This window comes from Talpa occidentalis, unplaced genomic scaffold (assembly GCF_014898055.3).
Source record: "Talpa occidentalis isolate TD23 unplaced genomic scaffold, MPIMG_talOcc4v2.1 talOcc4.14, whole genome shotgun sequence".
NCBI classification, from domain to species: Eukaryota; Metazoa; Chordata; class Mammalia; order Eulipotyphla; family Talpidae; genus Talpa; species Talpa occidentalis.
In genome coordinates this window covers 71,278,893-71,303,054 of record NW_023601433.1, presented here as the reverse complement: position 1 = coordinate 71,303,054, position 24,162 = coordinate 71,278,893, and the positions used below count along the sequence as shown (strand labels likewise).

The window sequence follows — 24,162 nt, the reverse complement described above, 5'->3', positions numbered from 1 at the left end:
TTTCAAAATCAAGATGTTTTAGAAATGGTCAGTTCCTTTCATCTTTGTTCCTTCTGCCTGCTGCACTTGTGTTTTTGCCTTTTTCGTTCTCCTTCATTCATGCTGACTAGTGATTTGGAGCCTGTGTGTCTGTCACTGCTGTGCCTCTCTGTTGCACTCAGCAGCACTGACAGTCCCTTCCATCCATGGCACCTGTTTCCCAGTTTTCTTTCCATCTTTGCCTTTTCCTACTCTGATCCTCTGATCAAAATACCTCAGTGATTTTATTTCTATGATACTATTCCTTTGCAACATTCCATTTTTGATGTAGTAGACATTATGCTCTTTCTTGCTCAGAGTCACCTTTCATCACCTTTTCTTCAATTTGAATCAACAACTTTGAATTGTCTTGAAGGGAAAACCAGCGAAGTGTAACTGAATAGTTTGTATTTCAGGCTTGTTAGGCCAAGAAATGTTTAGATGACTTATAAATAATAAGTCCACAGCAGGTTTTCAGAAAAGAGACTTTAGCCTTTTGGGTAGCTCATACTGGGCAATTACTCTCCCTCTAAGCTAGTTTGGATGCTCCAGATACAAGACTGATTAGACCATTGATCATCTCAATATGGTGCTTCATAGTTCCTCACCGTGTGGACTGCTTTGCTCACTGACCTGTCATCAGATACAGAATGCCGCAGAAAAGCCTGGCAGGTGTTTCAAGGACTTTATATTTTTTCTTATTTTGTCATTTAATTTACTTTTGAGTGGTATTGATTGATGTTTTATATTGTGTTTTTTGGGGGGGGGGCGGCAGAAGAGTACATTTATTATACTTTGTGGTAGGTATACAATGTATGTCCTCTCACTGGGACTCAGGACATAGAGATTTTCTTTCAGCTGTTTGGTAAATGTAAATTTAAAGTAAACTAGCCCTGTTTAAAAAGTAAGCTATTTTGACGTATTTCATTTATTGCTGCTAGAGGACCAGTGTTACTTTATTGAGGAGACAAAAGTATCAATAATTTCAGAAATATTGGAGGTGTTTTCAAAGAAGGGAGAAGGAGACATGTAAAGAAGTAGCAGAGAATGGGGTGTCATAAGTGGATACGGCATGGGTGACAAAAAGGTGTAAGGTAAAAAATGGTGATGAATGGGAAGCCATAGGCGAGGCTGTAGAAGTATGGAAACAGTCACACCCACACCAACCTAAGTCCAGCTCCTGCTTTTCTTCTGGGCCCTGTTGCCTGAGGCCAGGCAGTGTCATGGCTTAGACTTAAGGACTGCTTGCCCACTGCACTTAGAACATGCTGTGGTAAGACTCAGAGTGAAAATTGCTGGCATGAAAGGTGCTTCAGCTTTGACCTTGCAACTAGGGGGCCATGGAACAACATTCTCTGAAGAAAGTTAACCTGTGGGTATTTAAAGCATCGCCATTGCTGATTGTGTGATGTGTTTTCTTGGAAATTAAAAAACCTTAGGAATTAAATATCTGTAATTTTCTCTACTAGCCCACTTTTGACTGGCCAAATTTTGGAGAGAATTGCCACAGAATTTAACCAGTTACAGTTTCATGCTGTCCAAAGCAAAGGCATGCCTCTTTTGGACAAAATCAGACCAGTAAGTGTTATTTTAAACTTTTGCAGTTTGGTATTTAGGAATTTGCTAAATAATTTTGATTTAACTTAATGATGCCCCTGATAAATGTTGATGTACAGGATTTTGAAGCTAGCTTTGAGTATTTTCTTTCAGTTTTTGTTTTTGGGGCCTCTGCTTCATCAGTTTCACACATTATAGTATATAAAGACACAAGCATATACTCTGAATTATAAGAGTAACTGATTTCTGAATTTCTTATAACTTATACAATATATAGTATAATAAATTCATCGAAAAACCTCATGATGTTTGTCAAATTTAATCTGTAACTTAAAAGGAAAATAACTTTTGCCCCTTTCATTCTGTACTTTTGTCTAAAACTTAAAAAGAAATTGTGGGAAGAAGAGAGATTCAATGTTATTCTCCAGGAAAAGTTAAGGTTTAATTTTACATGTATTATCTTTTGTGGTATTAAGAGATTGGTTATGTACATGCTTGAATTTTTAAAATTGTCCCAACTGAAACTTTATTGATCTATTTGTTTGCAGCGTATAGCTGGCATTACAGCTATGTTACAGCAGTCTCTGGAGGGTCTCCTCTTAGAAGGTCTTCAGACTTCTAATGTCGATATTATACGGCACTGCTTGAGGACTTACGCCACAATTGACAAGACGCGGGATGCGGAGGCATTAGTTGGTCAAGTACTTGTGAAACCATATGTAGATGAGGTGTGTGCACTTCCAGACCTCATTTTACAAATGTTCAGAGAGCATCTGCTCTGTCTTTGACACCTAAATGGGAGTAAGGGATAAAAGGAAATACAAGAGCTTTCTTTAAAGATTCTCATACTTACTACATTATCAGTTGTAAGAAAGGATTGGTTAGTCTCTGTTGGTTACAACCAACCTCCCAGGAATTGGGCATGCTCAAACGTATTTGCTAGTAATGCTGTTAACCAGGGATTATCTTAATTTAGTGGGGATGAGGGCCTTGCCTACAAAAAGGTATGCCAAAATGCTTTTGATTTTGGTTGGATGGCTTGTAAATTACAAAGTCGTTAAAACAGTTTTTGCACTACAGATCTAGTGGGTAGATTGAAATAAGTGAGGAGATGGCAACACTATGTCATGCACAGTGTTGGAGGTGGAGGAGTCCGCTAGGCCAAGGTGGTGGGGAGAGGAACTATTCAAAGACAAAGGACTTTATGGGCAAATTAGCAGAGAATTACCTTAATTCCAGAACTTGGCTCTTCATTGTCCTGCACCTATTAGTATACAGTTAAAATATAGGAGGTAAATATATTTGCCTTTGAGCAGCCAGAACATAGTTGTGTCCGATGAAGTCGCCAATATCAAACAATTTCCCACACACACAAAAATGGGAATTTCATACAATTCAAGCCAATCGAAATCACAGAGCCCAACCTCAGTGTTTGCACACTTTGTTCCAGTCATGTACCAGTGTGAGTTCCTCTCTGTGCAGTAATATAAAGCTTGTTACTCACCATGACTTCTGGATGAAAGTTTAGAAGTTCAGTTTTAAAAGGTGAAAATTGAATCGCAATGAAAAAATTAAAGGTAAGGATTATTTCAATGATCCTATTGGCTTCATTTGGATTACTAAAAAATAAATGATCTATCAATTCCCTCTGTCCTGTTGCAGTTAATAGCTATCTCTATGGGGGTACAAAAGACATTATTTACACTGTCAAAATGTGAAAATAATTACTAATTTGTTCTTTTTTTAAAGATTTATTTATTTATGCATACAAGAGCTGGGGTTCAGGCCAGAGATGCGGGGGGTGAGAGGATTCACCAGAGACAGAGTGGGGAACAGAGCAGGCAGACTGACTGAAATATACTGCTGAAGGGAGCAGTAGGTGAGAAAGGGTCTGCTTTGCCATGTGGGTTTCTCTCTGGCCGGCCGGGGATCGAACTTGTGCTGCAGAGGCTGCGGATTGCTTCATAGTGAGGTGCTTAACCCCTTGCGCCACCAGGGAGGCCCCTTTATGCATTTATTTTTCATTGAACTGAATCTAATATATTATAGAAATATTTGAATTTTCAGTGGCATATTAAATAAACCTGGCCACATTATTACTTTATTGAAATTAATATGCTTATTTTGTCATTTTTACCTCTTGATTCTGAACCTTATCACAAAAAGTAAAATGTATTTTCTTTCATCCTTCTTTGTCTCAAACCTTTTTCTCATCTGAATGATGGTAGGAAAAAAAAGTCCTTGCTGCCTTGATCTTTCAAGTTCAGAAGGGAAGCAGATAAATGTGCCTGGTTTTAGCTTCAGGCTAGTGTCTCACCCAGCCTGTTTCCCCCAAGGTCATGACTCTGCACCCTAATCCTAGGAACTCTTTTTGAGTATGATTTTTTTTTTAAAACCTTCCTGTTTAAATATGTCAATTGGGTAGGAGGGTGGGCATGAGGAAGTATTTTTTTAAGGTTTTCTTTATTTTCTTTGTAGTATGTGGTTCATAGATGCTTTTGTAAAAATTTATGTTCCTTTTAAATAGGTGATTATAGAGCAGTTTGTTGAGTCTCATCCAAATGGCCTTCAGATCATGTATGAAAAACTCCTGGAGTTTGTTCCTCACCATTGCCGCCTTCTTCGGGAAGTCACGGGAGGAGCCATCTCAAGGTAGTTTAAAGTGCTCTGCTTAGAACCCACCTCAGTGGGTGGTTGTACCTATTCTGAGTGCACTGCGGAGTACTGCCTGGTGTAAACAGGCTACTTATGTACTTTCCTATTCAATTGTTACAACAATGTTATGAGGTGAAATTTGTAGCTTCTCACAGGAAGCTGTAGTAGATGAAGCTAAGGTAGAAGGCTCTCTCCAATTTAAAGCCCATGCTTTTTTTCTTCTTTACAAGGTTGAACTCAAAGTTGATTTCCTTGCACTATTCTAATCCTGTAATCTATCTATAAATACCAGTTCATTTTAATTCATGCTTTGTACTAATTGTGATTAAAGTCATCTTCAGCTTTCCCTCCTTCATTTAATTCTATAACTTCCCAATTTTGTATCATAAATAACTATTACCTTTCACCACTGCTATTGTCAGTCCAGCCCTTGTCACCTCTCATCCAGAATAACAGGCCCCTGCCCACCTCCCTGGATTGCCTGCTGCCACTCTCTCCCTCTAGTTCAGCCTTCTCTCTGCCCAGAATTCTGAGACTCCGCCTTCTTCATAAATCTAATGGCTTCTCACTGCTTATGTTGGAAAGTCCAGACATCTTGAAGCTCCTTCTGAAGCCCTTTATTCTCTGGCCTTGGTGGTTCTCCACTGTAGATTTCTCAACCGTGAAACTTTCCCCCACATACCACTTAGTCTCTGGCTACAGAGGAGCACTTGCCTTCCCCTGGCACTTTTGTGCTTCTCTGTTTTCCTTGTTGTTCACTGCTTCTCCATTCCCTTTGCCTTTCTGATGACCTGTCCACTCCACATGAAGTTCCAGCTCAGAGACCACTTTCAAGAGACCACTTTTTACCCTAGTGTTCAGCATCCACCTTGTGGGGGTGCCATTAGATGTTTCCACTTCTGTTGAGGACTGATTTCCACTTAGCAATGTGCTCACCACCTGTATAGCCCATGCCTTCCTTCCTTTCTGCACAGTGTCATGAAGAGAGCAACTGCCCAATATTTGCAAAGTGACTTACTTAGTCCATTTTCAGCATTAGAAAGATAGATAAGGTCTCATATGTAAGTAATATATTTGGTCTTGAATTTGTTCATTTGCCATTTGAATTATCCTGTTTCCACTGCATGGTTTCAGATGAAGCCTGGTTTTGGCACTTTTATTTAATAATGGTTACTTAATTGGATTTGGATTTGTAAAAAGAATTTAGTAGAATCATGATGTAAAATTAAAGAAGTCGTAATTATAAAACAACAAGTCATTTGTTATGACAAAACTGATCTTGGTCCTAAAAGGTCAAGTTCCAAAGCTGTCTGAGTTTTCTTGCACAGTTTTCAGGGTGGCAGGTTTCATGTAGAAGCCCCAAGAATTATACCTTAGCTGGTCCTCTTCATGTTTCAAGCCCCATGGTGATTCCTGCCTTCAGGTTCAATTCCTGCCTTCAGGTTCTCAAATGCTCGCCACCTCCCTTGTCCATTCTTCTCTTTTGTCTTGTACTGCCCGCAGTGCCCAGACTTCATAACTGGCAACACTAGCCATGTTCAGGATTTGTCTTCTAAAGAATGTGGGTTTGCTTTTCTATTTAATTTTGTTTCAACAACTATTCTTGCAGATTTAATTTTTCTTTTTGGTGCTTTAATTAGGTACTTTAGGATTTTGTTATTTTATATTGCTTATATTATCTGTGGTTTTAAAATCCTGAATTTGTTCCCCGAATACCACAATAGAGCTAGTTCTTAGAATGATTACAAGTATATAATATATATATATAATCTGTGGAGCTGGGGATGTAGGAAGTGGGCTCTTCTTTATCCTCCCTCCCCCTTGTAGTCCCACTAGTTACTTCTTATCTATGTTGAACTAATAGTGAAACAGGGGCATAAAGGGGCAAGATGGGATACCAGGATAGGCTACAATGACTACCCACCTGCCCAGGCTCTAAGACACGAGAGCTGCCAAAAACCAAAACAAAGGGCTATAGTAATGCAATAGCTATACAGTAGGGGACCTGTGGACTGTAGCCAAACAAAGGACAGTGCCCGATAAGATGACAGGTCACTATCTGTGGGTTCTCATCTGTGGGCACAATTGCAAGAGTCCTCAGGCTTAGTAAACAACAACCGTGGGATTTATTTTACAAATGGGATTTCAAAAAGAGCTTCCTGTGGCCATAAATAGCTGGCTGTCTCACCCAGATAGTGCCCACCAGAAGTATAAGCAGAGCACCAGTCACTTGTCACCAGGAGTGCCAGACAACACTGGCCAGTAGTGCTGGTCACTACTGGTCCCCCTGCGGCAGCGTCAGAGACACCAAATGGTAACAGCTTTTTGAGATATTTCAGGGAATTGCAGAGACAGGACTGGAGGCCCAGTCTCTGACAGAGGTCTTTGGCTTCTCTTCCCTCCTCAGAGGTTGGCTGCTGGATGATGCTTCTTTCAGCTTCCTCTAACCCTGGCTTATGTCCTCTTTCAGGGTGTTTCACCCACAGGTCTAATTGGACCATTTTTTAATCTTGTGGCTGATTGGACCATTTAGCACCAATCAGTTCATTGTTGACACCTGATTGGCTCACTCCATGATCCAGGAAGTCAAAGGGAGATTACTGGGCACTGAGGAGCAATGCCACAACTAACCTGTGGTGGAGCAGCAGGGCAGGGCGGGAGAGCACCACTGCTGCGGCTTCTGCCACCGAGGCGCCTGCGTTCCTGTAACAGTAGTTCTCTCTGGACAGTAAAGTATAAAGTTCTTGATGACCTATATTGATATTTTTTGCTAAACAAGAAAAGTAAGAAAATTGTTTGCTGTTTATTTTGCATACCTGATAGAATGATGTCCCAATTTGATATGCCAACTTATCTATAAAACTCCCAGTTTTGCTGAAATAAAGCCATATATTGAATTGTTGACTATTCTTGAGGAAAGTTACCATAAAATATGGCATGTTACTCAATATATGGCATTAATGTGGGTGGCGCAGTGAGATGGTGTTTGCCTAGAAGATATTTCCATGTTTAAGTTCAAGATAGAGAAACTACCTCATTTATTTGTTTACTTGTATAAAACAACACTTATTAAATGTATTACACTGTCCTAAATATTATCTAAATGCTATACTGTACTAATATATTTAGCGTCTATACTACATGGTAAATGTAAAGAATTACCCTAATTGCTGTACAAATATTAATCCTTATAATGATCTTATGAGGCAGATGTTATTACCACTCCCATTTTAAAGATAGAGAAACCAAAACACAGAGAACTTATATGACCTTCAATTTGAACTCAGGTTCTCTGGCCCTTTGTTGAATGCTTTTGAGTCGATGCTGCCTCTCTTCTGAGTTATGAATTAGAAGAATGCTAAAAATGTAAAATCAAACACACACACACACAAACATTATCAGGTTTTATTTATTTGTTTGTTTATTCATAAAACAACTGGGGTACAGGCCAGAAGTGTGGGGGGATGAGAGGATTCACCAGAGACAGAGCAGGGAACAGAACAGGCAGACTGACTGAAATACACTGCTGAGGGGAGCAGCGGGCGAGGCAGGAGAGGTCTGCTGCACCATGTGGGTAGCTCCCTGGCCCGGGATCGAACTCGTGCTGCAGTGGCTGCAAATAGCTTCATAGGTTGCGTCTTAACCCCTTACACCACAAGGGAGACCGCTATCAGGTTTTTTTTGTAATAAGTTTTGTGATCAAGATTTTATATGAAAAGTTGTAGAACTTTAGAACTGAAGATAATCTTAGAGACAGCTTTATCACATAATATTTGGTAAATTGGAATAATTTAAAATGCTTTTTAGGGTTTGCTTGTGTTAAAGTTGAATGCAAAGATTCCCTTCCTTATGGATTTAGGCTGCTTTTTTTTGTTTTTAACACAGTGTAAATACGGTAGTCTATTTTATGTGGGAGAAAATTTTACCAAGGCAATTTGCTATAGTAGGTTTGCTTTATCCTTGACACCAGCTTCTCCATTATGTCATAGATATAGGAGAGAGCACAAAAGATATAGGTCAGGTTCAAGATGAGACTTAGATCAATAAGTGAAATAGAAATCTGGATCTGGAAACAAACTAATTGACAAATACAGTTTTTTAGAGAAAACTGAACAAGTTTTAGGCTCAGGAACTTTTACTAAAAGTACCACAGTGGATTTTGGTCTTCGTAAAATAGATTATAGTGTATTTAACTGAAATTTTGTTCTTATCTTACAGTGAAAAAGGCAACATTGTTCCTGGATATGATTTTTTGGTGAATTCTGTGTGGCCAGAAATAGTACGAGGATTAGAAGAAAAATTGCCCTCACTTTTTAATCCTGGAAATCCAGATGCATTTCACCAGGTACCTTTTCCTCCATTGTTTTGATTCTTGAAGCAGTTAACCTGAGGGTATAAAATAGTCATGTTGTCTTCTGCACAGTCTTTTTGTAAAGACTGGTTTTTTAAAAATAAATATCTGAGTTGCTGAGTGAACATTTACCTTGAAATACACACATAATTTTATCCAATTTTTAGCTTCTGGTACCTTGTTGAAATAATATTTTAATTTAAAATGTAAAGTATAATTCAGTCAAGATGTAATTGCAACTAAATACATGTGTTATTTTCTAACTTTATTTATTCTAAGTTATTTTATAACTATTATAAAAAGATACTATATTTTCTAACTTTAGGGGAAGAAACCTCTCTCTTTGAGGTTATTATCTATGAAAAATTAAATTTGTTCTGCTGAATAATTTTGAAGTAAAACAAAAAGTATTGGTTATATTTTAAAATGTGGTCTGTAAGTGTCCTATGTAATTTAAAAGACAAGGAGACCTTATGTTTGTTAGGGGGAAAGGATGTCCTGAGCTAATTCCATTCAGGCTTTGTGGATGCCACCTCCACTCCCTCAAGACACTGGGAACTACAAATCCCATGATCCCCAAAGGGAAGTTGCGAGGACATAAGGGCGGAGTTAAGCAGCCATTTTCTCTGTTTGTAAATAAAACTGGCCATGTTAGTGGGGTCTCACTCTCTTGGCTCATGCTCTTGGCCAGGCAGGTTTGGTCTCAGCAGGTCATTTGGGATTCCAGGTCGGTGGAACAGGTAGGACGCATTTAGGAATTTATGTCCCTTTTTTTTCCCTAAGTTGTAAATTTCCTCATTTCCCTTTCCCTTGTAAATAAACCATTGTTAACCTTTAGTGTGTGCCTGCAGCGTAAGTCCCTTTTAAGCGCGCAGGTGAGGACTCACAGTCAGGCAACCCGTTTTATATTGGGGTTGCCCTATAACATGTTTACTTTTTAAGAAAACAAAGTCATGTTATTTAAAAGATATTGTGGTTGATAAGTCAAATGTGAATCCACAATTTGATGATAGATTTTGAAACCAATGCTTAAATGATCATGTGATAGTTTCTATAAGGTATCTATTAATTTCTTTCAAGAAATGCTTTCTGCTTTAAGCTGGACAATACTTGGGATTCCATAATCATTGCTCAAAACCATTTGAAAACAGTTTAAAACCTGTAGTTTTCTCCTGCCCTAAAATTCCTGTCTAAGCACAGACATGAGCATAATCAAATGAATAGTTTGGTGACCCAGAATTGAACCCCTCATAAACAAGTATCTGGAAAAGCCAGCAGTGTTTGTCCTCGAGCCCCGCATTTCACGACAAGAGGGCTGTGGACATGCATCTCCCAATAGCTGTGCTTTTGCTCTCCCAGTTGGCCAGGGTTCTGTTTGCTCTGTTCCTGGCTTTGTCTTTTGGGCCAGTTCTTTCTGAGCCTAAACAGAAGAGGAAATGTGGTCTACAAAATAAGGGATGATAATAAATAGTAGTGCCTGGTAAGATAGTCTTGGGAGTTAAATCACATTTTTTCTATGTTTCAAAGAAAAAATACATCATGACTTTTCTGATAACCCAGTAATACAGTGTCAAACACATTGTTAAATAATATTAGCTGCTGTTCTTTTTTTTTTTTTTAATTTTTTTTAAAGATTTATTTATTTATTTATTTATACAAGCACTGGGTACAGTCAGAAGCGTGGGAGGGTGAGAGAATTCACCAGAGCCAGAGTGGGAGCAGAACAGGCAGATTGACGAAATACACTGCTGAGGGGAGCAGCGGGCTGCAGGAGAGGTCTGCGCGCCATGTGGGACCCTCACCCGGCGTCCGGCGCTGCGAGGCTGCGGGCAGCTTTGCAACCCAGTGCTCAACCGCTGCGCCACTGGGGAGGCCTGTATTAGCTGCTGTTCTTAATGGTGGTGTTAGAGTCCCTGTCAGATTTCCTGCTGTCTCATCAAATAACTCATGTGGTTTGATTCTTTCCTTTTCCTCTTTAAAATATTCTCCTTCTTTTGGAGAGGCAATGAAAATTTTGCTACAGTCTTAATCTGTCAACTTCAGTTGATGGGCTCAGGGTACCCTGGAATGTGAGAGCCGCCATCTGAAGAGCTCTGGACTGGTTTACCTGAGTTTCCTGCTGGGCTTAGCTTTAAGACCTTGAGCATGTACAGAAACACTTTGGGCATTACTTGATCTTTAAGTGGGAAGCTGGGAAGGAAGATCCCATAAGTTCCCTTCAGCTCTAGAAACTAGTATTTCTCAATATTAACCTCCTTCATCTTGATGTTAGTTTTCAGTATATGTTCCTAATTCTGGTTAGTTTGCTTTCAATGAAAATTCCATCTGTTTGCTCTTATTTTAGAAATATACAATAAGTATGGATTTTGTAAGAACATTTGAACGGCAGTGTGGATCTCAGGCCAGTGTAAAAAGGTTAAGAGCACATCCTGCCTATCACAGCTTCAATAATAAGTGGAACTTGCCTGTTTATTTCCAAATAAGGTCAGTAATTTATTCACTTGCACCCTTACAGAATTTGAATATCAGTCATAAATGTCACTGCCATTAGCCCCTTCTTTGTGATCATGTTAAAGTCTTTGGGAAACAAGATTTAATGTAGGAATGTACAAGAAGTGTCGTGATTGCCAAAGATACGGTTTGTACAACAAAAAGATAATGTTTTATTATTTGGCAGTTAGCTCAGAACTCTAGACAGAATGAGCTGGACTCCATACCCAGATTAATTCAACTATTTGTTATTTCCTCATTCATCATGAAACAAAATTATATAGTGCTCTTTCTTTCCATTTGCCCAATCTTCTCACCTGCCTCAAACAATGGATGTGTCCCACATCTGTTGATTTTGCTCATGTGTAACATGTTTTTCCTTACAGGGTGGGGCTTCTCTAATTGCACTCTTTCTAGAATGCCAAATGCTGCAAACAGATACAGAATACAACTTTCCCATTTCTTAGTTTGGGGTCACTTACCTGTGACAGTGCTGTCACAGTGGATTGGGCAGACCACTGTCTTATGGCCTTGAAGGAATGACATGATTATAGCCAGGTGGACTTGTGAAAACAACATTTTGTTTTTGACAGTTGATCCCCTTTACCTGTTTCACACGCATTTCCTCCAGCCCCTTCCATAATCTGTTTCTTTAACTGAGAATTTGGAAAAAAATGACTTCTTAATGGAGGCTTAAATGGACACTCTGTTTAGTTAGAAAAATTTGCAGTTAATTGTGATTCTGATTAGCTGCAAACAGCAGAGAAAACCTGCCCAAGAGTGGCTTAATCAAGATAAGTTGATTCCTTGCTCAGTAACAAAAAATATGGGAGAACAAGTATTCTGAGGCAGGTTGGGTATCTTTAAGATTGGACTTACCAGCAAGCCAGTGGAAGAAGTTGCTGTTACTGAGGAAGAAAAGACAGTGGATATGGAAAGTCATCTAACAGTTGTCACACTAATTTGTGCTCTTGTTTTTATCTCAGATTTAGAGAAATAGCGGGATCCTTAGAAGCAGCACTTACAGATGTACTGGAAGATGCTCCAGGTAACTTTCTTAAAGTGATAGGATGCCACTTAATAAGTTGATTAAGCTCACTGAGGCACTTGAGGCATTATCCTGAGGGTTCGTTCACCTTTTCCTCTAGTATAGTAAGTTAGACCTTAAAACTTAATTCAACTTTTTTTAACAGGCAAAAAGTAGTCAGACTTTTTTTTTTTTTTGGCTTATATAACTTCTTGCTTTATAGAGATAATTAAAAGGATGCTTAAATGATACAGGCAGTTGACCTCATTTTCATAACGTGTTAAGGGTGTGCTTACATAATCAGCCCATTTTATAGCAAACTGACTACATTCTGCATTTCTCTCAGGCTGGGGTCCAGGATCAGGTTGGCCCTTCCTTCCCAGGGGCGCCTTGTGACTGGGGCTCATATCCTAGGCCTCCAAGGCCCTGGGTTCCTGTCCTGTGACACTGGGCGGTGACGGTCATCAGTAGTCAGGCTTCCAGCTATGTTTGCTTTCCTTACAGCCTCATTAATTAATACAGATCATGTGATGCTTTTGAGTGGCTAAGGTAATGCATGGCTGTTGGTATAGCCATGTGGTCTGTAGGGAATGTAAATTCCTGTTCCCTTCTGTGCAACTAAGTCAGACTGAACTAATTTAGCCTTGAAGTTAGTTTTCATCTGTCTTTGCCAAAATTGTCATATGTAATTGACTTCCTGTATATACATGGTATATTCAGGTAATGGTATAGAAGAGTAGGCCAACGAAACAGGACTAATTCCTGTTTAAATGTAAAATTTAAACCCTTTCAGTTGACTGCCACTCCAGTTCGTGTGTGTTGACTTAGAATAAAGTACCAACAAATAAATTATTCCTGCATGTTGCATATATTTATTTTTTATCGAAAACCTGGGAGATGGAATCATCGAATTAGAAATGCATTGCTGTGAAAGATGTAGTGACACAGATAGTGGCCACGTGGTCCTCTTGTTCCCTCCCCTAGCAGTTTTGCTGACTGTAAAGTGTTTTTTAGAATACCACTTTCTTCATTCTTTCTTGAATTATACAATGAAAATGCTAGATTTTAGCTCTTAATTGAATGAGATCCCTTAAATGTATGTTTTTTTTTTTTTTGCTAGCTGGAAGTTCCTACTGCCTTTTGGCTTCTCATAGAACATGGAGCAGCCTCCAGAGGTGTTGGTCAGATGAGATGTTCTTGCCACTGCTGGTTCATCGTCTCTGGAGACTCACACTGCAGATTTTGTCTCGGTACTCTGTGTTTGTCAATGAGGTGAGGGCTGGACGTGTAGCTCATCTGCAGTCAAAGACACAGAGAAGTGAGACATCACACCAATGCACTAATATTTTTAAAGGCCATCTTGTCATGAGAGAGTGATTGGGGGGAGACTATAGGAACTTCTCAAGTGTGTAGCCATCTCGGTTTCTGAGTTTCCTTTTTACTCTTGCTGTAAGTGTTGCCTTTAGGGTTTATGTTACCTCATATTCCTTCTTTGTCTTGTCAGAAAGCACAGACTTATAATGTGCTCATTTTTCCTTCGCAAAACAGAATCTTTGAGATGTCTCCAAATCAAAACAAAGATGTTCATTTTCATGAAAATCATTAGAAATAAAAATATGGGGCCTCCCCTGGTGGCGAAGTGGTTGAGTGCTGGGCTGCGAAGCTGCCCGCAGCCTCTGCAGCACCAGTTTGATCCCCGGCCGCCCGCAAGGGTCCCACATGGTGCGACAGACCTCTCCTGCTGCGCCCGCTGCTCCCCTCAGCAGTGTTTTTTGTCACTCTGCCAGCTCTGTTCCCTGCTCTGGCTCTGGTAAATTCTTTTACCCTCCCTCACTTCTGACTGTACCCAGTGATTGCATAAATAAAAAAATAAATAAATAAATAAATAAATAAGTAGAATGTCTTTAAAAAAAATAAAAATATACATACTTTAATAGGTTTATTTGAAAGGTTAAGAAATATGTTCATTGAGATTTAAAGATAGTAAAAATAACCTTTCCTTCACTTCAGGCTATCTTTTCCCTTTCTAAGAAGTTGAGTATACTAAAAGTCAAAGTAACTATGTTGATTTATTAGAAATTACGCATAAAGCCACAGAAGCATCAGTCCACCAGCCTCTGCCTGTCCCTGACCCAGCGTGTCAGTCTCAGATAGGCCCTGCCTCTGTGAACATCTCAAGTGACAGACGTGCACCCGGTTAGCTCAATGAGTATGAAAAGACAGATGGGTGTAAGTTATGCGGAAAGATACACGAAGAAGATACCATTTTTCACTGAAAAGAATACAATCTTTGGTAACTGGAATAGGAGGGGAATGTCTTCTTGCAGTGTTTTAATGGAAAGAGTACAGTCGAAATCCAGATGAAATCAAACCTTGGCTTTGCCACTCACTTTTTAGTCTCGTGACCTTAGGGAAATTAGCTCTATGACCATTAGATTCTTCATCTATAAAATAGGGAAAGAGTGTTTATGTATATGGTTGTCACAAAGAGTAACAGATTTGTTGACCAACAAACTGTTGACTAAAGTACCTGGCAAGCTAGATGCAAGTTCTTTCTCTCCTTCCTTTTTGCCATCTCTCTTGTCAGAAGGGTCTTAGCAGCTGGGTCCATCAAGCCAGGTCTGAAGACTGCTGTGTGATTCCTGGACCCAGTGGGGTTGGTACAATTCTTCAGTTAGGTCTGCACCTGCTAAGTTTGCTTTCTTACTATCCAGAAATTACTCCTCTAATGTCTTCATGAAATCATTTTGCCTTGAATGTTCATTATTCCACTTTCCTTGATGCCAGCGTAATACTTTTTGGTTTTTCCCTTGTAACGATATGTTATACAAAGAGCATTTTTGTTGTTTGTACTATTTGAAGCACAGTAAGTCTGGTTTTTAATTTTTTAACCCTTATTTATTATCATAAAAAATTTATTAACTAGATTCAGTAAATTATTTACCTAATATAGTAGATTAATTTTAAACAACTGTGGTGTTCCAGAAATCATTTTTCCCTCTGATTTATTTTACTCTTTGTATCACCAGAAATTAGATCCAATTCACAAAAGGTAAATGTCTAAGGGGTTGTAGTTTGTCCTCATTTCTAGAGAGTCATGGTGTTTCCATTTTGGTAAATTTACTGAGTACTTATAGATACCGTTTTTGTGGTGAGTTGACCCACATACATAGATGTTGATGTATCTTCTCATGGAAAAGTATTAATGATTGAAATCCTTTTTCAGCTTTTACTCAGGCCCATTGTGAATGAAAATGCCAAGGATATTAAAAAGTCTTTGGTAACTGGTAGCAAAGATCCTTCTGTTGTCCAAGGAAATAGCGAAGACCAAGGAAATGGCCCTTCGGAACCGAAGCCTGTAGTTTCCATTTCCAGCACTCAGCTTGTGCATGTCATCGCAGATCTGGACAAGCTGCAGGAGCAGGTAAGCCTGTGTCCCAGAAGAATTCCAAATCCAATTCCAAGTTTTCACAAAGTTGTACGGGAAAAGACGTGACATCATTCAATCCCACGGGGCCTTAGGATTGCATTACCCAGGGTAATGCAAGAGAGAACATCTTGTTCATCCCCCTTTCAGGTGTTTCTCCAACTTTCTCTGACTGACATGCTCTCTTCCTCTCTGTTTACCCTGCTAGCCTAGTACTGTGTTAGCCTGGCGCCTCCACTTTCTTTCCAGGGGTGATGTTACAAGATCAGAGCAAGCCATGCTCCACTTATTTCACTAAACTCTGTGCAGGCATAACTTTTAGTGTATTGGATCTTAATTATTTCTAAGTAACCTACCCAAATATTGCTTGGTAACCTTTAATCTTCAGCAGTACTTTGACAGTGCTGAACTGTTCAAACTTCTTCCTGCTTTCTCTGTATAGGTCCCATGGTTTTACTTTTACCTTTAAGAGAACTTTGCAGAAATGAATTTGTGTTTGAACACTTGCTGCCTTCTGCAGGTCTTGCAACTGTGCTGCTTCCCTGTTGTTGGGGTTCTGGAGAGAGATAGTTAATTAAAAATTTAGCTTTCTTATGAAAATTACTGAAAGTCCCTAGTTTCGGACTTTAATAGTGTCCTAGAGTCTGTAGGTATAAATAGAATTGCTTCTTCCTTTGATTTATAAGCAGTAACTGAATATATAAAGTATATATTTATTTCAGCTTCCAGAACTCTTGGAAACAATCAAGCCAAAACTTGAAATGATTGGCTTTACGAATTTTTCTTCCATCTCAGGTAAAAATGAATCTTTAGACTCAGCAAATCTTTGAATAAAAAATAATTTAAAAGAAGATTTTAGAGACCATAAGCTATATTTACAATACCATTTTCTTCTCAAGTTGTAAATCCTCTTGGTTGTTTCTCTGTCCTGTTCTGTGATTGTAACTTCCCTAAATGAAATATTTTGTACAATTCTAAAAATTTGATTTGATTTACTGTAGTACATTCTCTAAATGCTGTGGTAGTATTTAAAATTAAATTTAAATCTGGGCCTGAATAGAGCAATTAAACACAATCTTTATGCCTGAACAGCAGCCCTGGAGGACTCCCAGAGGTCTCTGTCAGCCTGCGTCCCTCCCTTGAGTAAAAGGATCATTCAAGACTTGAGTGAATCTTGCTTCAGTTACCTGAAAGGTGCTCTGGAGGTGCCCCGGCTTTACCGAAGAACCAATAAGGTCAGTGCCATTCCTGGAAAATAATTTTAAAGTGGGAAAATAGATATTAGGAAAGCCAAAGAGGGAAGTAGATCAAGAGACAGACATAGGTCTGGGAAGCAGCAACCTGGGGAACTGGGCTATTGGTGGCCAGCTCAGCTCTGAATCCAGTTGGGCTCTCGGCATCATCCTCCCTTGCTTACTCTTTAGCTCCCTTCTGATACTCGAGTATTTCTCTGTAGACAACGTTAGTGTTACGTCTGTGGTGGGATGGAATTTGCACACATCTCAAAACTGGTACTTAGTAGTATCCTTTTGAACTGAAGCGTTGAATAATGTATTGTTTATTTTTTATGCGCCTTTAACCCCTTATTCTAGGAGGTGCCAACTGCCGCTTCTTCTTATGTGGACAGCGCTCTGAAGCCCTTTTACCAGCTCCAGAGTGGGCACAAGGATAAACTCAAACAAGCAATAATTCAACAGTGGTTAGAAGGTGCTCTCTCTGAGAGTACTCACAAGTAAGTAATTTAAAAGTAAACTCTTAGAAAAGCTGTGAGTCGGAGATCACTGAGGCCCTCCCAGGTTACTTGTAGATAAGGTAGTAAGGTAAAAATTGCTCTGTTGTGCAAGTCAGGGACTTGGCACTCTTCTCATCTGCATCGTTTGAGCCATGCCCGCTTGGATCTCCCCATCTGAAGCTCTTTGGGTCACCTGCCTCGGCCTGACTGGGGCCAAGCTTGCCAGTGTTCACATAGTCCCTGGCATCTCCCAGCTCATACACCTTTCAAGGGTCCAGACACATTCCATGCTCCCCTGGGCACACCCACCTTTCCTGTCCTTAGTGCCCCTTCATACTGACATCATTCTATGAGTTCAAGCAGTTTATTCATTGAAGATGCTTTCTTTCCTCAGCTGTCACTCCAAAATGGCTAAAATCATGGCAGATAATTAAAGAACTTACATTGTAATCAAGGAAGAAAAAACATACATTTTGAAGTAATTGCAACTGATTAAGGATCAGTGTTTAAAATCTATGAAGTAGGAGGAGGTCTCAGAATCACCTGGTTGATTGCCTCTTATTTCTAATTCAAGCTACTTTTCCCCAAATGCCAGCAGTGAGTTACATTAGAAACTGTATTATTCAGTTTATTATTGAGTTTTGTTAAATTTAATTTACAGCAATACTAAAACAATTTCATTGTTGAATTTAATTTAATTATTAATTTTGCAAGAGTATTGTATTTATTTCAATTACTTAAAAGTTTAAGAGGTACTTGTAAGTTTAGAACATAACCATGATTGTTTTTATTGTTTTTGTGGGAAAATGTGTTCCAAATGCCAAGTAACCAGCTTGTAAACATAGTTTTGAAATACAACTCAATTATAATTTGGAAATTGTATTGGGAATATTATGAAGGCAATTTTACTTAAAAATTTGAAATTCTTTTCCTCTTTCAAAAAAATGGGTTGTGAATAAACTTGTTACTTGCATTTGGGGAATGAGCTACAGTTCTCCCCTCTTTTATGGAGAAAAGATAGTTTGACCTGTGGTTTTCTCTTACTGTTCAGTAGTAAAGCTTTAAACAAAATTGTGTATATTTCTTAAGTTCTGAGTAAACGCAGCGCTAGGGAGTCAAGGTCCTTTTTTCTTTCAGTCTTAAGAAACATTAACTATCATAGCTAATGCTTGTTGGAAATGAATTATGTTCTAAAAATTTCTTTTTTCGCCCACAAAGCCAGCTAGCTTATTTGGTGTTAGACACAAACATGTCTGTCTCTCACCAGCAAGCGTGTCTTGTGTTCAAGGTACTATGAAACTGTGTCAGATGTTCTGAACTCTGTGAGGAAGATGGAAGAGAGCCTGAAAAGGCTGAAACAAGCCAGGAAAACCACGCCCACCAACCCGGTGTGTTCCAGTGGCGGCGGCATGAGTGACGACGACAAAATCAGGCTACAGTTGGCCTTAGATGTGGAGTACTTGGGATTGCAGGTAATCCACGAGCCACGTCAGGTCCAGTGAGCCAGAACCCAAAATCTAAGGGCCCAACTGTCTCCTGGGGGTTCAGATGGGCCCAGAGATGCTGCTGAAGAGCTAGCGAGTCCGATACCCATCTGCTCGAAAAAGGCTCAGAGTCCCTGAATACTTGCAGATGAAGGATTTGCACCTAGGAGTTAGGGGAAGGATAGAACAGCAGACGACTGAAAATTGACTTTTTGAAGTCCAGGGGTTGATTTTTGGCGCAGTTGGCCTCTGTTCAGTTCACCAGTGTTCACATTCATGAAACTGCAGGAGCTGGAGCTCACAGGCACCTGGCATTCTGCTGGGCCACCACCTAGAAAGTTCCTGGTATATAATTGGGGCCAATCAGGGTCCTTTGGAATATTTATTAGTTTGACTTGGAGTAACTATGAAAGTATCAGCCTCTTGATCCCTCAGTGTGGGCCTTAAGAAATTGAGTGCATCTTCTTTGCTTCTGGATCTTTTAGACTTTCTATAAAATTCAGGTTTTAGAGTGAAAGTGCATGGATAAATACTGATGTGTATATTATCATGTAGGAGGCAGGTATGGATTACGCGTAAGGCTTTTCATTCTGAGTCCCTGGGGTGATTTCCTTGAGTGCTGTAGAACTTTGTGATATTCAGTAACTGACTTTCTTTCTAGCAGTAGATCAATCTTAAGACCTTTTTGCTAGAGGAAAAAAAATGAAATCAGAACATTTCCAACAGAAGATGCCTGGTTTTCTAATTCACTGAGTTTTCTCGTACATATCCGTGAAATCTAAATTTTTCTGCTTTGAGGTGAATTTAGAGATACAGCTTAACAAAAGGCTATTGCCATGTTCATTACTTCACAAAAGAAACCTAACGTCTTTTCACAAGCAAGAAAGTTCATTAAAGACACATGAAGAATAAATAAGCAAAAGGAGAAAGGGACAAGTGGGAGGGAAGGTGGGGGAAGGAAAAGACTCCTCCCCCGATACATCACGCCCTTAGATTCTGAATACTTGGTACAGAGCTTTCCAGATTTTCTGGCGTGTATGTTTTTTTGTATTTGTTGTTAATGCTGCAGGAACAGGGTGTACTGTGTCTCAGTTACCGAATCATCTACAATAGTTGCTTTGCTAAAATGTTTTCAATGCATCAGCTCCTAAGAAAGGGTTATTGATGTGTTAAATTAAGAGCTCAGGTCAATGCTTTTTGGAAAAGTCTTCACTTAAAAAATAGTTCATTTTTTTAGTGTTGTGAATTTTCCAGTCCACAGGAGAGATTCTTATCCTAGTAAGAACCTAATTTGATGAGCTTCCATAAATTAGCACATTGGCTTCTTAGAATGTTAAGTATTTGACCCCCAAAAGGTGAAGTTTTGTAAGGGTCTATTTTTCACATTCAGCTTAAATTACAGCAGCTTCATTCATTCTCATGGCCTCTGCAGATACAAAAGATGGGCCTGCAGACAAAGGACATAAGGAGTTTCCCAGCCCTTGCAGAGCTGGTTGTGGCTGCCAAGGACCAGGCGACAGCGGAGCAGCCTTGAGCATCTGGAAGAGCCCATGGAGAGGAAAGTTGGGCTGGGAGCCTGCAGGGAAGAAAGCGGCTCTATTCTTACAGCCTCTGAGCGAAGAAGTGCTTCCACTGAGTCCCCAGCAACACGCCAATGCACCTTGTCTCAGCATCTTTGGGTCTTCTTTCACCCAAAAAAAAGAAACACAAAAGCCTTTTTCCGTTGTATGGAAGAGTGTTTTTAAGACATTTGAAACTTTCTACTACAGTTTACAGAGCAGATTATTTTATTTTTATTGTAAATCTTAGTGAGGAAGAGCTGATTTCTAAAATATGATTAAAGTAAATATATATGTATGAATATAAGGTGGTCTCCCTGCTGCAGTGCAGTGACCGCGTGGTATGGAAACCCCCTTCTCAGAGGTGAAAGTGTGCACTTACGGACCTGGTGAAGAGGCTAGAAGTGGCAGCTCTCCGTCCTCTCACTCGGTGTTTAAGAAAAGTGCTTCTGATCATGCTCGTCATCCAGACCTCTGTCAGGAGCTAGAACCAGTAGGGAAGCTTTATTTCCTCAATAAAGAAATGTCTGCCCAAAGTGTGTCCGCCTGTGATGGAGAAATGCAGCATGAGTCAGGCCCTCCTCGCCAGGCCCTGCCGACCTGGTTCCTGACAGGCAGTGCCCCTCTGTTGTGCCTCTCGCCGCGTCCTGTCCATCCTAGCCCCTCCTTCAGATATTTGGGAGGTGTGTCTCATGGGACGGTAGCAAGGGCACCCTCTTCCTGGCTAATCCTGGAAGGAGGGGAGAGTCGGGGATGTTGGCAGAAGCGATACCAGCTTGAAGGTAGTCGGGGACGTCACCTGGCGCGCTGCGCTTAGGCAGCTGTCTTTTCAGCTGAGTGGTGGTTTGAAGAGTGTGTTTATTCCTCTAACTTTGCATTTATTTGCATTTCTTTTTTTTTTAAATATTATTTTTTTTTTTACATCATTCATTTTTAAACAATGTTTGCTTCCCCCCACCCCCTCAGGTGTAGTCCCCATAGAGTTTCCTTCACCAGTGCACCCGTGCACCATCACCTCAGTCCCCTGGGCTCCTCCCTCCCTCCCTCTGCTCCCTCTCCCGCCTCCTCCCCTGCAGGATGTCTCTGGTTTATAATTATCTGTTTTTTGTACTGTTACTATTTTTTTACACTGATGTCTTACTTGGTTCCCCTATATTCCTGCTATAAGTGAAACCATCTGTTACTTTTCTATTTCCTTCTGGTTTATTTCACTGAGCATAATTCCTTCTAGTTCCATCCACGTTTCTGCGATTTGCATTTCAACTTCTTTGTTCAAAGATTACATCTAAGGAGAAAAAGGAATAAATGAAGGAAGACAGCAGATGTGGGAGTTGGCAGGAATGACATTTTTTTTTAGCTCTGTGATGAGCAAAGCTAGAGAAATAAGAGGGAACAGAGAAAGAACCCCAGTAAAAGTGCAGGGCAACAGCATGTGGAGCCCTGGGAGCTTCTGTGCACCCCTCACGCTGGAGGGACGGATCTCCAAAGTGCACTCTGACCCTGTAGGGAGCCTGTGATCTCACCTTGGAAAGTTTTGTCCCTAGACAGAAGAGTGATCTAACTCAGCAGCTGAGCAGTAAGAATTTGGGTAACTGAGACAGCAGAGGGATTTGTTGTGCAGGTTGACCACACTCAGTGGTGGGAGCCAGCTTGCTAGTCTACGCATGGCTGTAGCTTCTGTGGGTGGTGCTGGGCCTGTAGCAGCAGGCGCAGTCAGAAGGAAAGATGCTGTTAAGGGGGAGCGAGCACAGGCCAACTGGAACCTGCATCTGTCTCTTGCTGCCTCCAGGTCTCCCAAGTTCAGGGATGGAGTGCCCTGCAGAAGAACGTGTGCCTTCTTGAAGGTGCACACACCTGGCCCAGGACGTGCAAGGGAGCTGAAGGAAGAGCTCCAACGCCCCTTGCCAACAGAGATGGCGGCCCAGCGTAACAGGCTTAAACTGCAGCAGTGCCTGGTCCTGCACTAGTCCACTGAGTGTAAACATGCAGTGTTGCTCCACTTTCCAAGTCACACACTCTCTTGCAGCCAACAGAACCTCCAACCGTGGCCGGAAAGGAGTCCTGGGAGTGTAGTCCCAGCCTGCCCAGGTTGGCCCAGCACAGCTCAGACCTACTCCCTACTGCCCAGCTTTCGTCAGTACCAAACTCAAGTGTTGTTCCATCTCCCACCCTCCAGAGCTGACTGCTTAGATTGTTTCCTACGGCAAACATAGTAGCTTAAAACAACAGATTTTATTAACTCTACTAGAGGCAGAGGCCAAAGTCAGGCTATCAGCACGGCCATGCTTCCCCTGAGGGTCCTTACCTTCTGCTCCCAGTGTCTCATGCTTTGTGAAGTCCCTTGGCTCCAATCTCTGCCTCTGTTTTCATGACTTTCTCTTACCTGAGTCTTCACAAGAGCACATTGGATTTAGAACTCACCTGGTAAATACAAGATGACCTGTCATCCTGGAACCCCCAACTTAATCACATCTGCAAAAAGATCCTTTTTCCAAATACATAGGTTCCAGTGGTTAAGGTGGATAGTTTTGTTGTTGTTGTTGTTGTTTTTTAAGGCCACCGTTGGTTCACTCCCCCTCCAATACAGCCAACCAGAAAGGGAAAAGAGCATGAAGGGCCAGCCAGGGGGGTATATGTGATAGCAAAACATACTTCACTCGTTTCAGGCTCCAGAGCTGAGATATGCAGTGGTTGGCAACTATTCTGTGTTCAGGAAGAAGGACTAAACCTCAGTCTCCTAGGAGGGGGATTTTATCGATCATTCCTATGCCTCTAGTGACTCTCAAAAAGTATGTGCTGAGTATATGAATCTTTTGGATAAGTAAAAATGCCAAGTGTGATGACAGCTGCGGACGGCTTCACAGCGCTGCGCTCAACACGCTGCGCCACCGGGCAGGCCCAATAACTGTACTTTCTGCTCAGTTTTGCTGTGAACGTAAAACTGCTCTCAAACAAACAAAAAAAAAAGGGTAAGTTAGGGAAAAAAAAGTCACCTGGATGATGATAAAATCCACAATCTACCATGTAAATCCTTTAGTGCATGTTCAGTGACCTAAATTGTTCCCATTTTAGAAGGGAAACAGGGATTCTAACCTACACACACTACATACTACACACACGACTCACAGTACACACACTATACACACTATAAACTCTACACATACTCTACACACACTGCACACACCACACTCTTTATATACTATATACCCACCACACACACTATAAACGTCTCCAGTACAAAGATCTTAAGCAGCCTCACATTGGTTTAGATTGGGTTTTGCTGCCAAATAAAAATCTTTTCATTTTAAAATGCAGTGAGATGTGGGATCTGCTACTTTTCCTCATGGTTGCTGTGAGAAGCCCCTCTGCCAGGTGTCAGGCCCTGCCAAAGTCTCAGATGGAAGGTGATGGCTGAATAGTTACCTTGTCTACGGGGTAAGCACTTTGCCACTCCAGGGAGACTGGGGATTTTATAAAGATGTGTTTCAGGAAACAAACCCCTAGAATTAATATCTTTGTGTTAAGTGAAATCTGTGAAATTTTGGTGCTTTGTATGCTTGGAACGTCCTGACCCAATTCCCATTAATAAAAGAGCTCCAGAACAGAGGGGGTCTGGTCACATTTTATTCCCAGCAACTGCTGAAGCCTCTGGAGTCTGCCAAGAAGGAGAAATCCATTAGTCCACTGCCAGTTGCTTTAAAATAAAATTAAAATCCCGAATGTTCTCTTTCTCTAGCTGTGGGATGGCAGTGCTTTTGTTCACACAGGACATTTCAAATCCTTGATTTACAATCTAGGATGTCATCACGGGTTGGGCGACTTGAGTGCCCAGTACACAGCAGGGACTCAGTTGGCACCCTGC

General features: G+C 40.6%; 1 protein-coding gene across 1 annotated transcript in view; it reads left to right on the top strand.

The window, feature by feature from the left end:
* Positions 1-21,189, top strand: part of COG2 (component of oligomeric golgi complex 2) — a 34,465-nt gene extending 13,276 nt beyond the window's left edge. Inside the window, exons 6-18 of the mRNA XM_037510765.2 lie at positions 1,488-1,596; positions 2,124-2,303; positions 4,103-4,227; positions 8,449-8,575; positions 10,926-11,065; positions 12,058-12,119; positions 13,219-13,370; positions 15,325-15,522; positions 16,248-16,320; positions 16,618-16,760; positions 17,118-17,257; positions 18,546-18,729; positions 20,174-21,189. Coding sequence (XP_037366662.1) covers positions 1,488-1,596; positions 2,124-2,303; positions 4,103-4,227; positions 8,449-8,575; positions 10,926-11,065; positions 12,058-12,119; positions 13,219-13,370; positions 15,325-15,522; positions 16,248-16,320; positions 16,618-16,760; positions 17,118-17,257; positions 18,546-18,729; positions 20,174-20,275 — 1,735 coding nt within the window. The 3' untranslated portion in view covers positions 20,276-21,189. The remainder of the gene's footprint in view (positions 1-1,487; positions 1,597-2,123; positions 2,304-4,102; positions 4,228-8,448; positions 8,576-10,925; positions 11,066-12,057; positions 12,120-13,218; positions 13,371-15,324; positions 15,523-16,247; positions 16,321-16,617; positions 16,761-17,117; positions 17,258-18,545; positions 18,730-20,173) is intronic.
* The last annotated feature ends 2,973 nt before the right edge of the window (positions 21,190-24,162 follow it).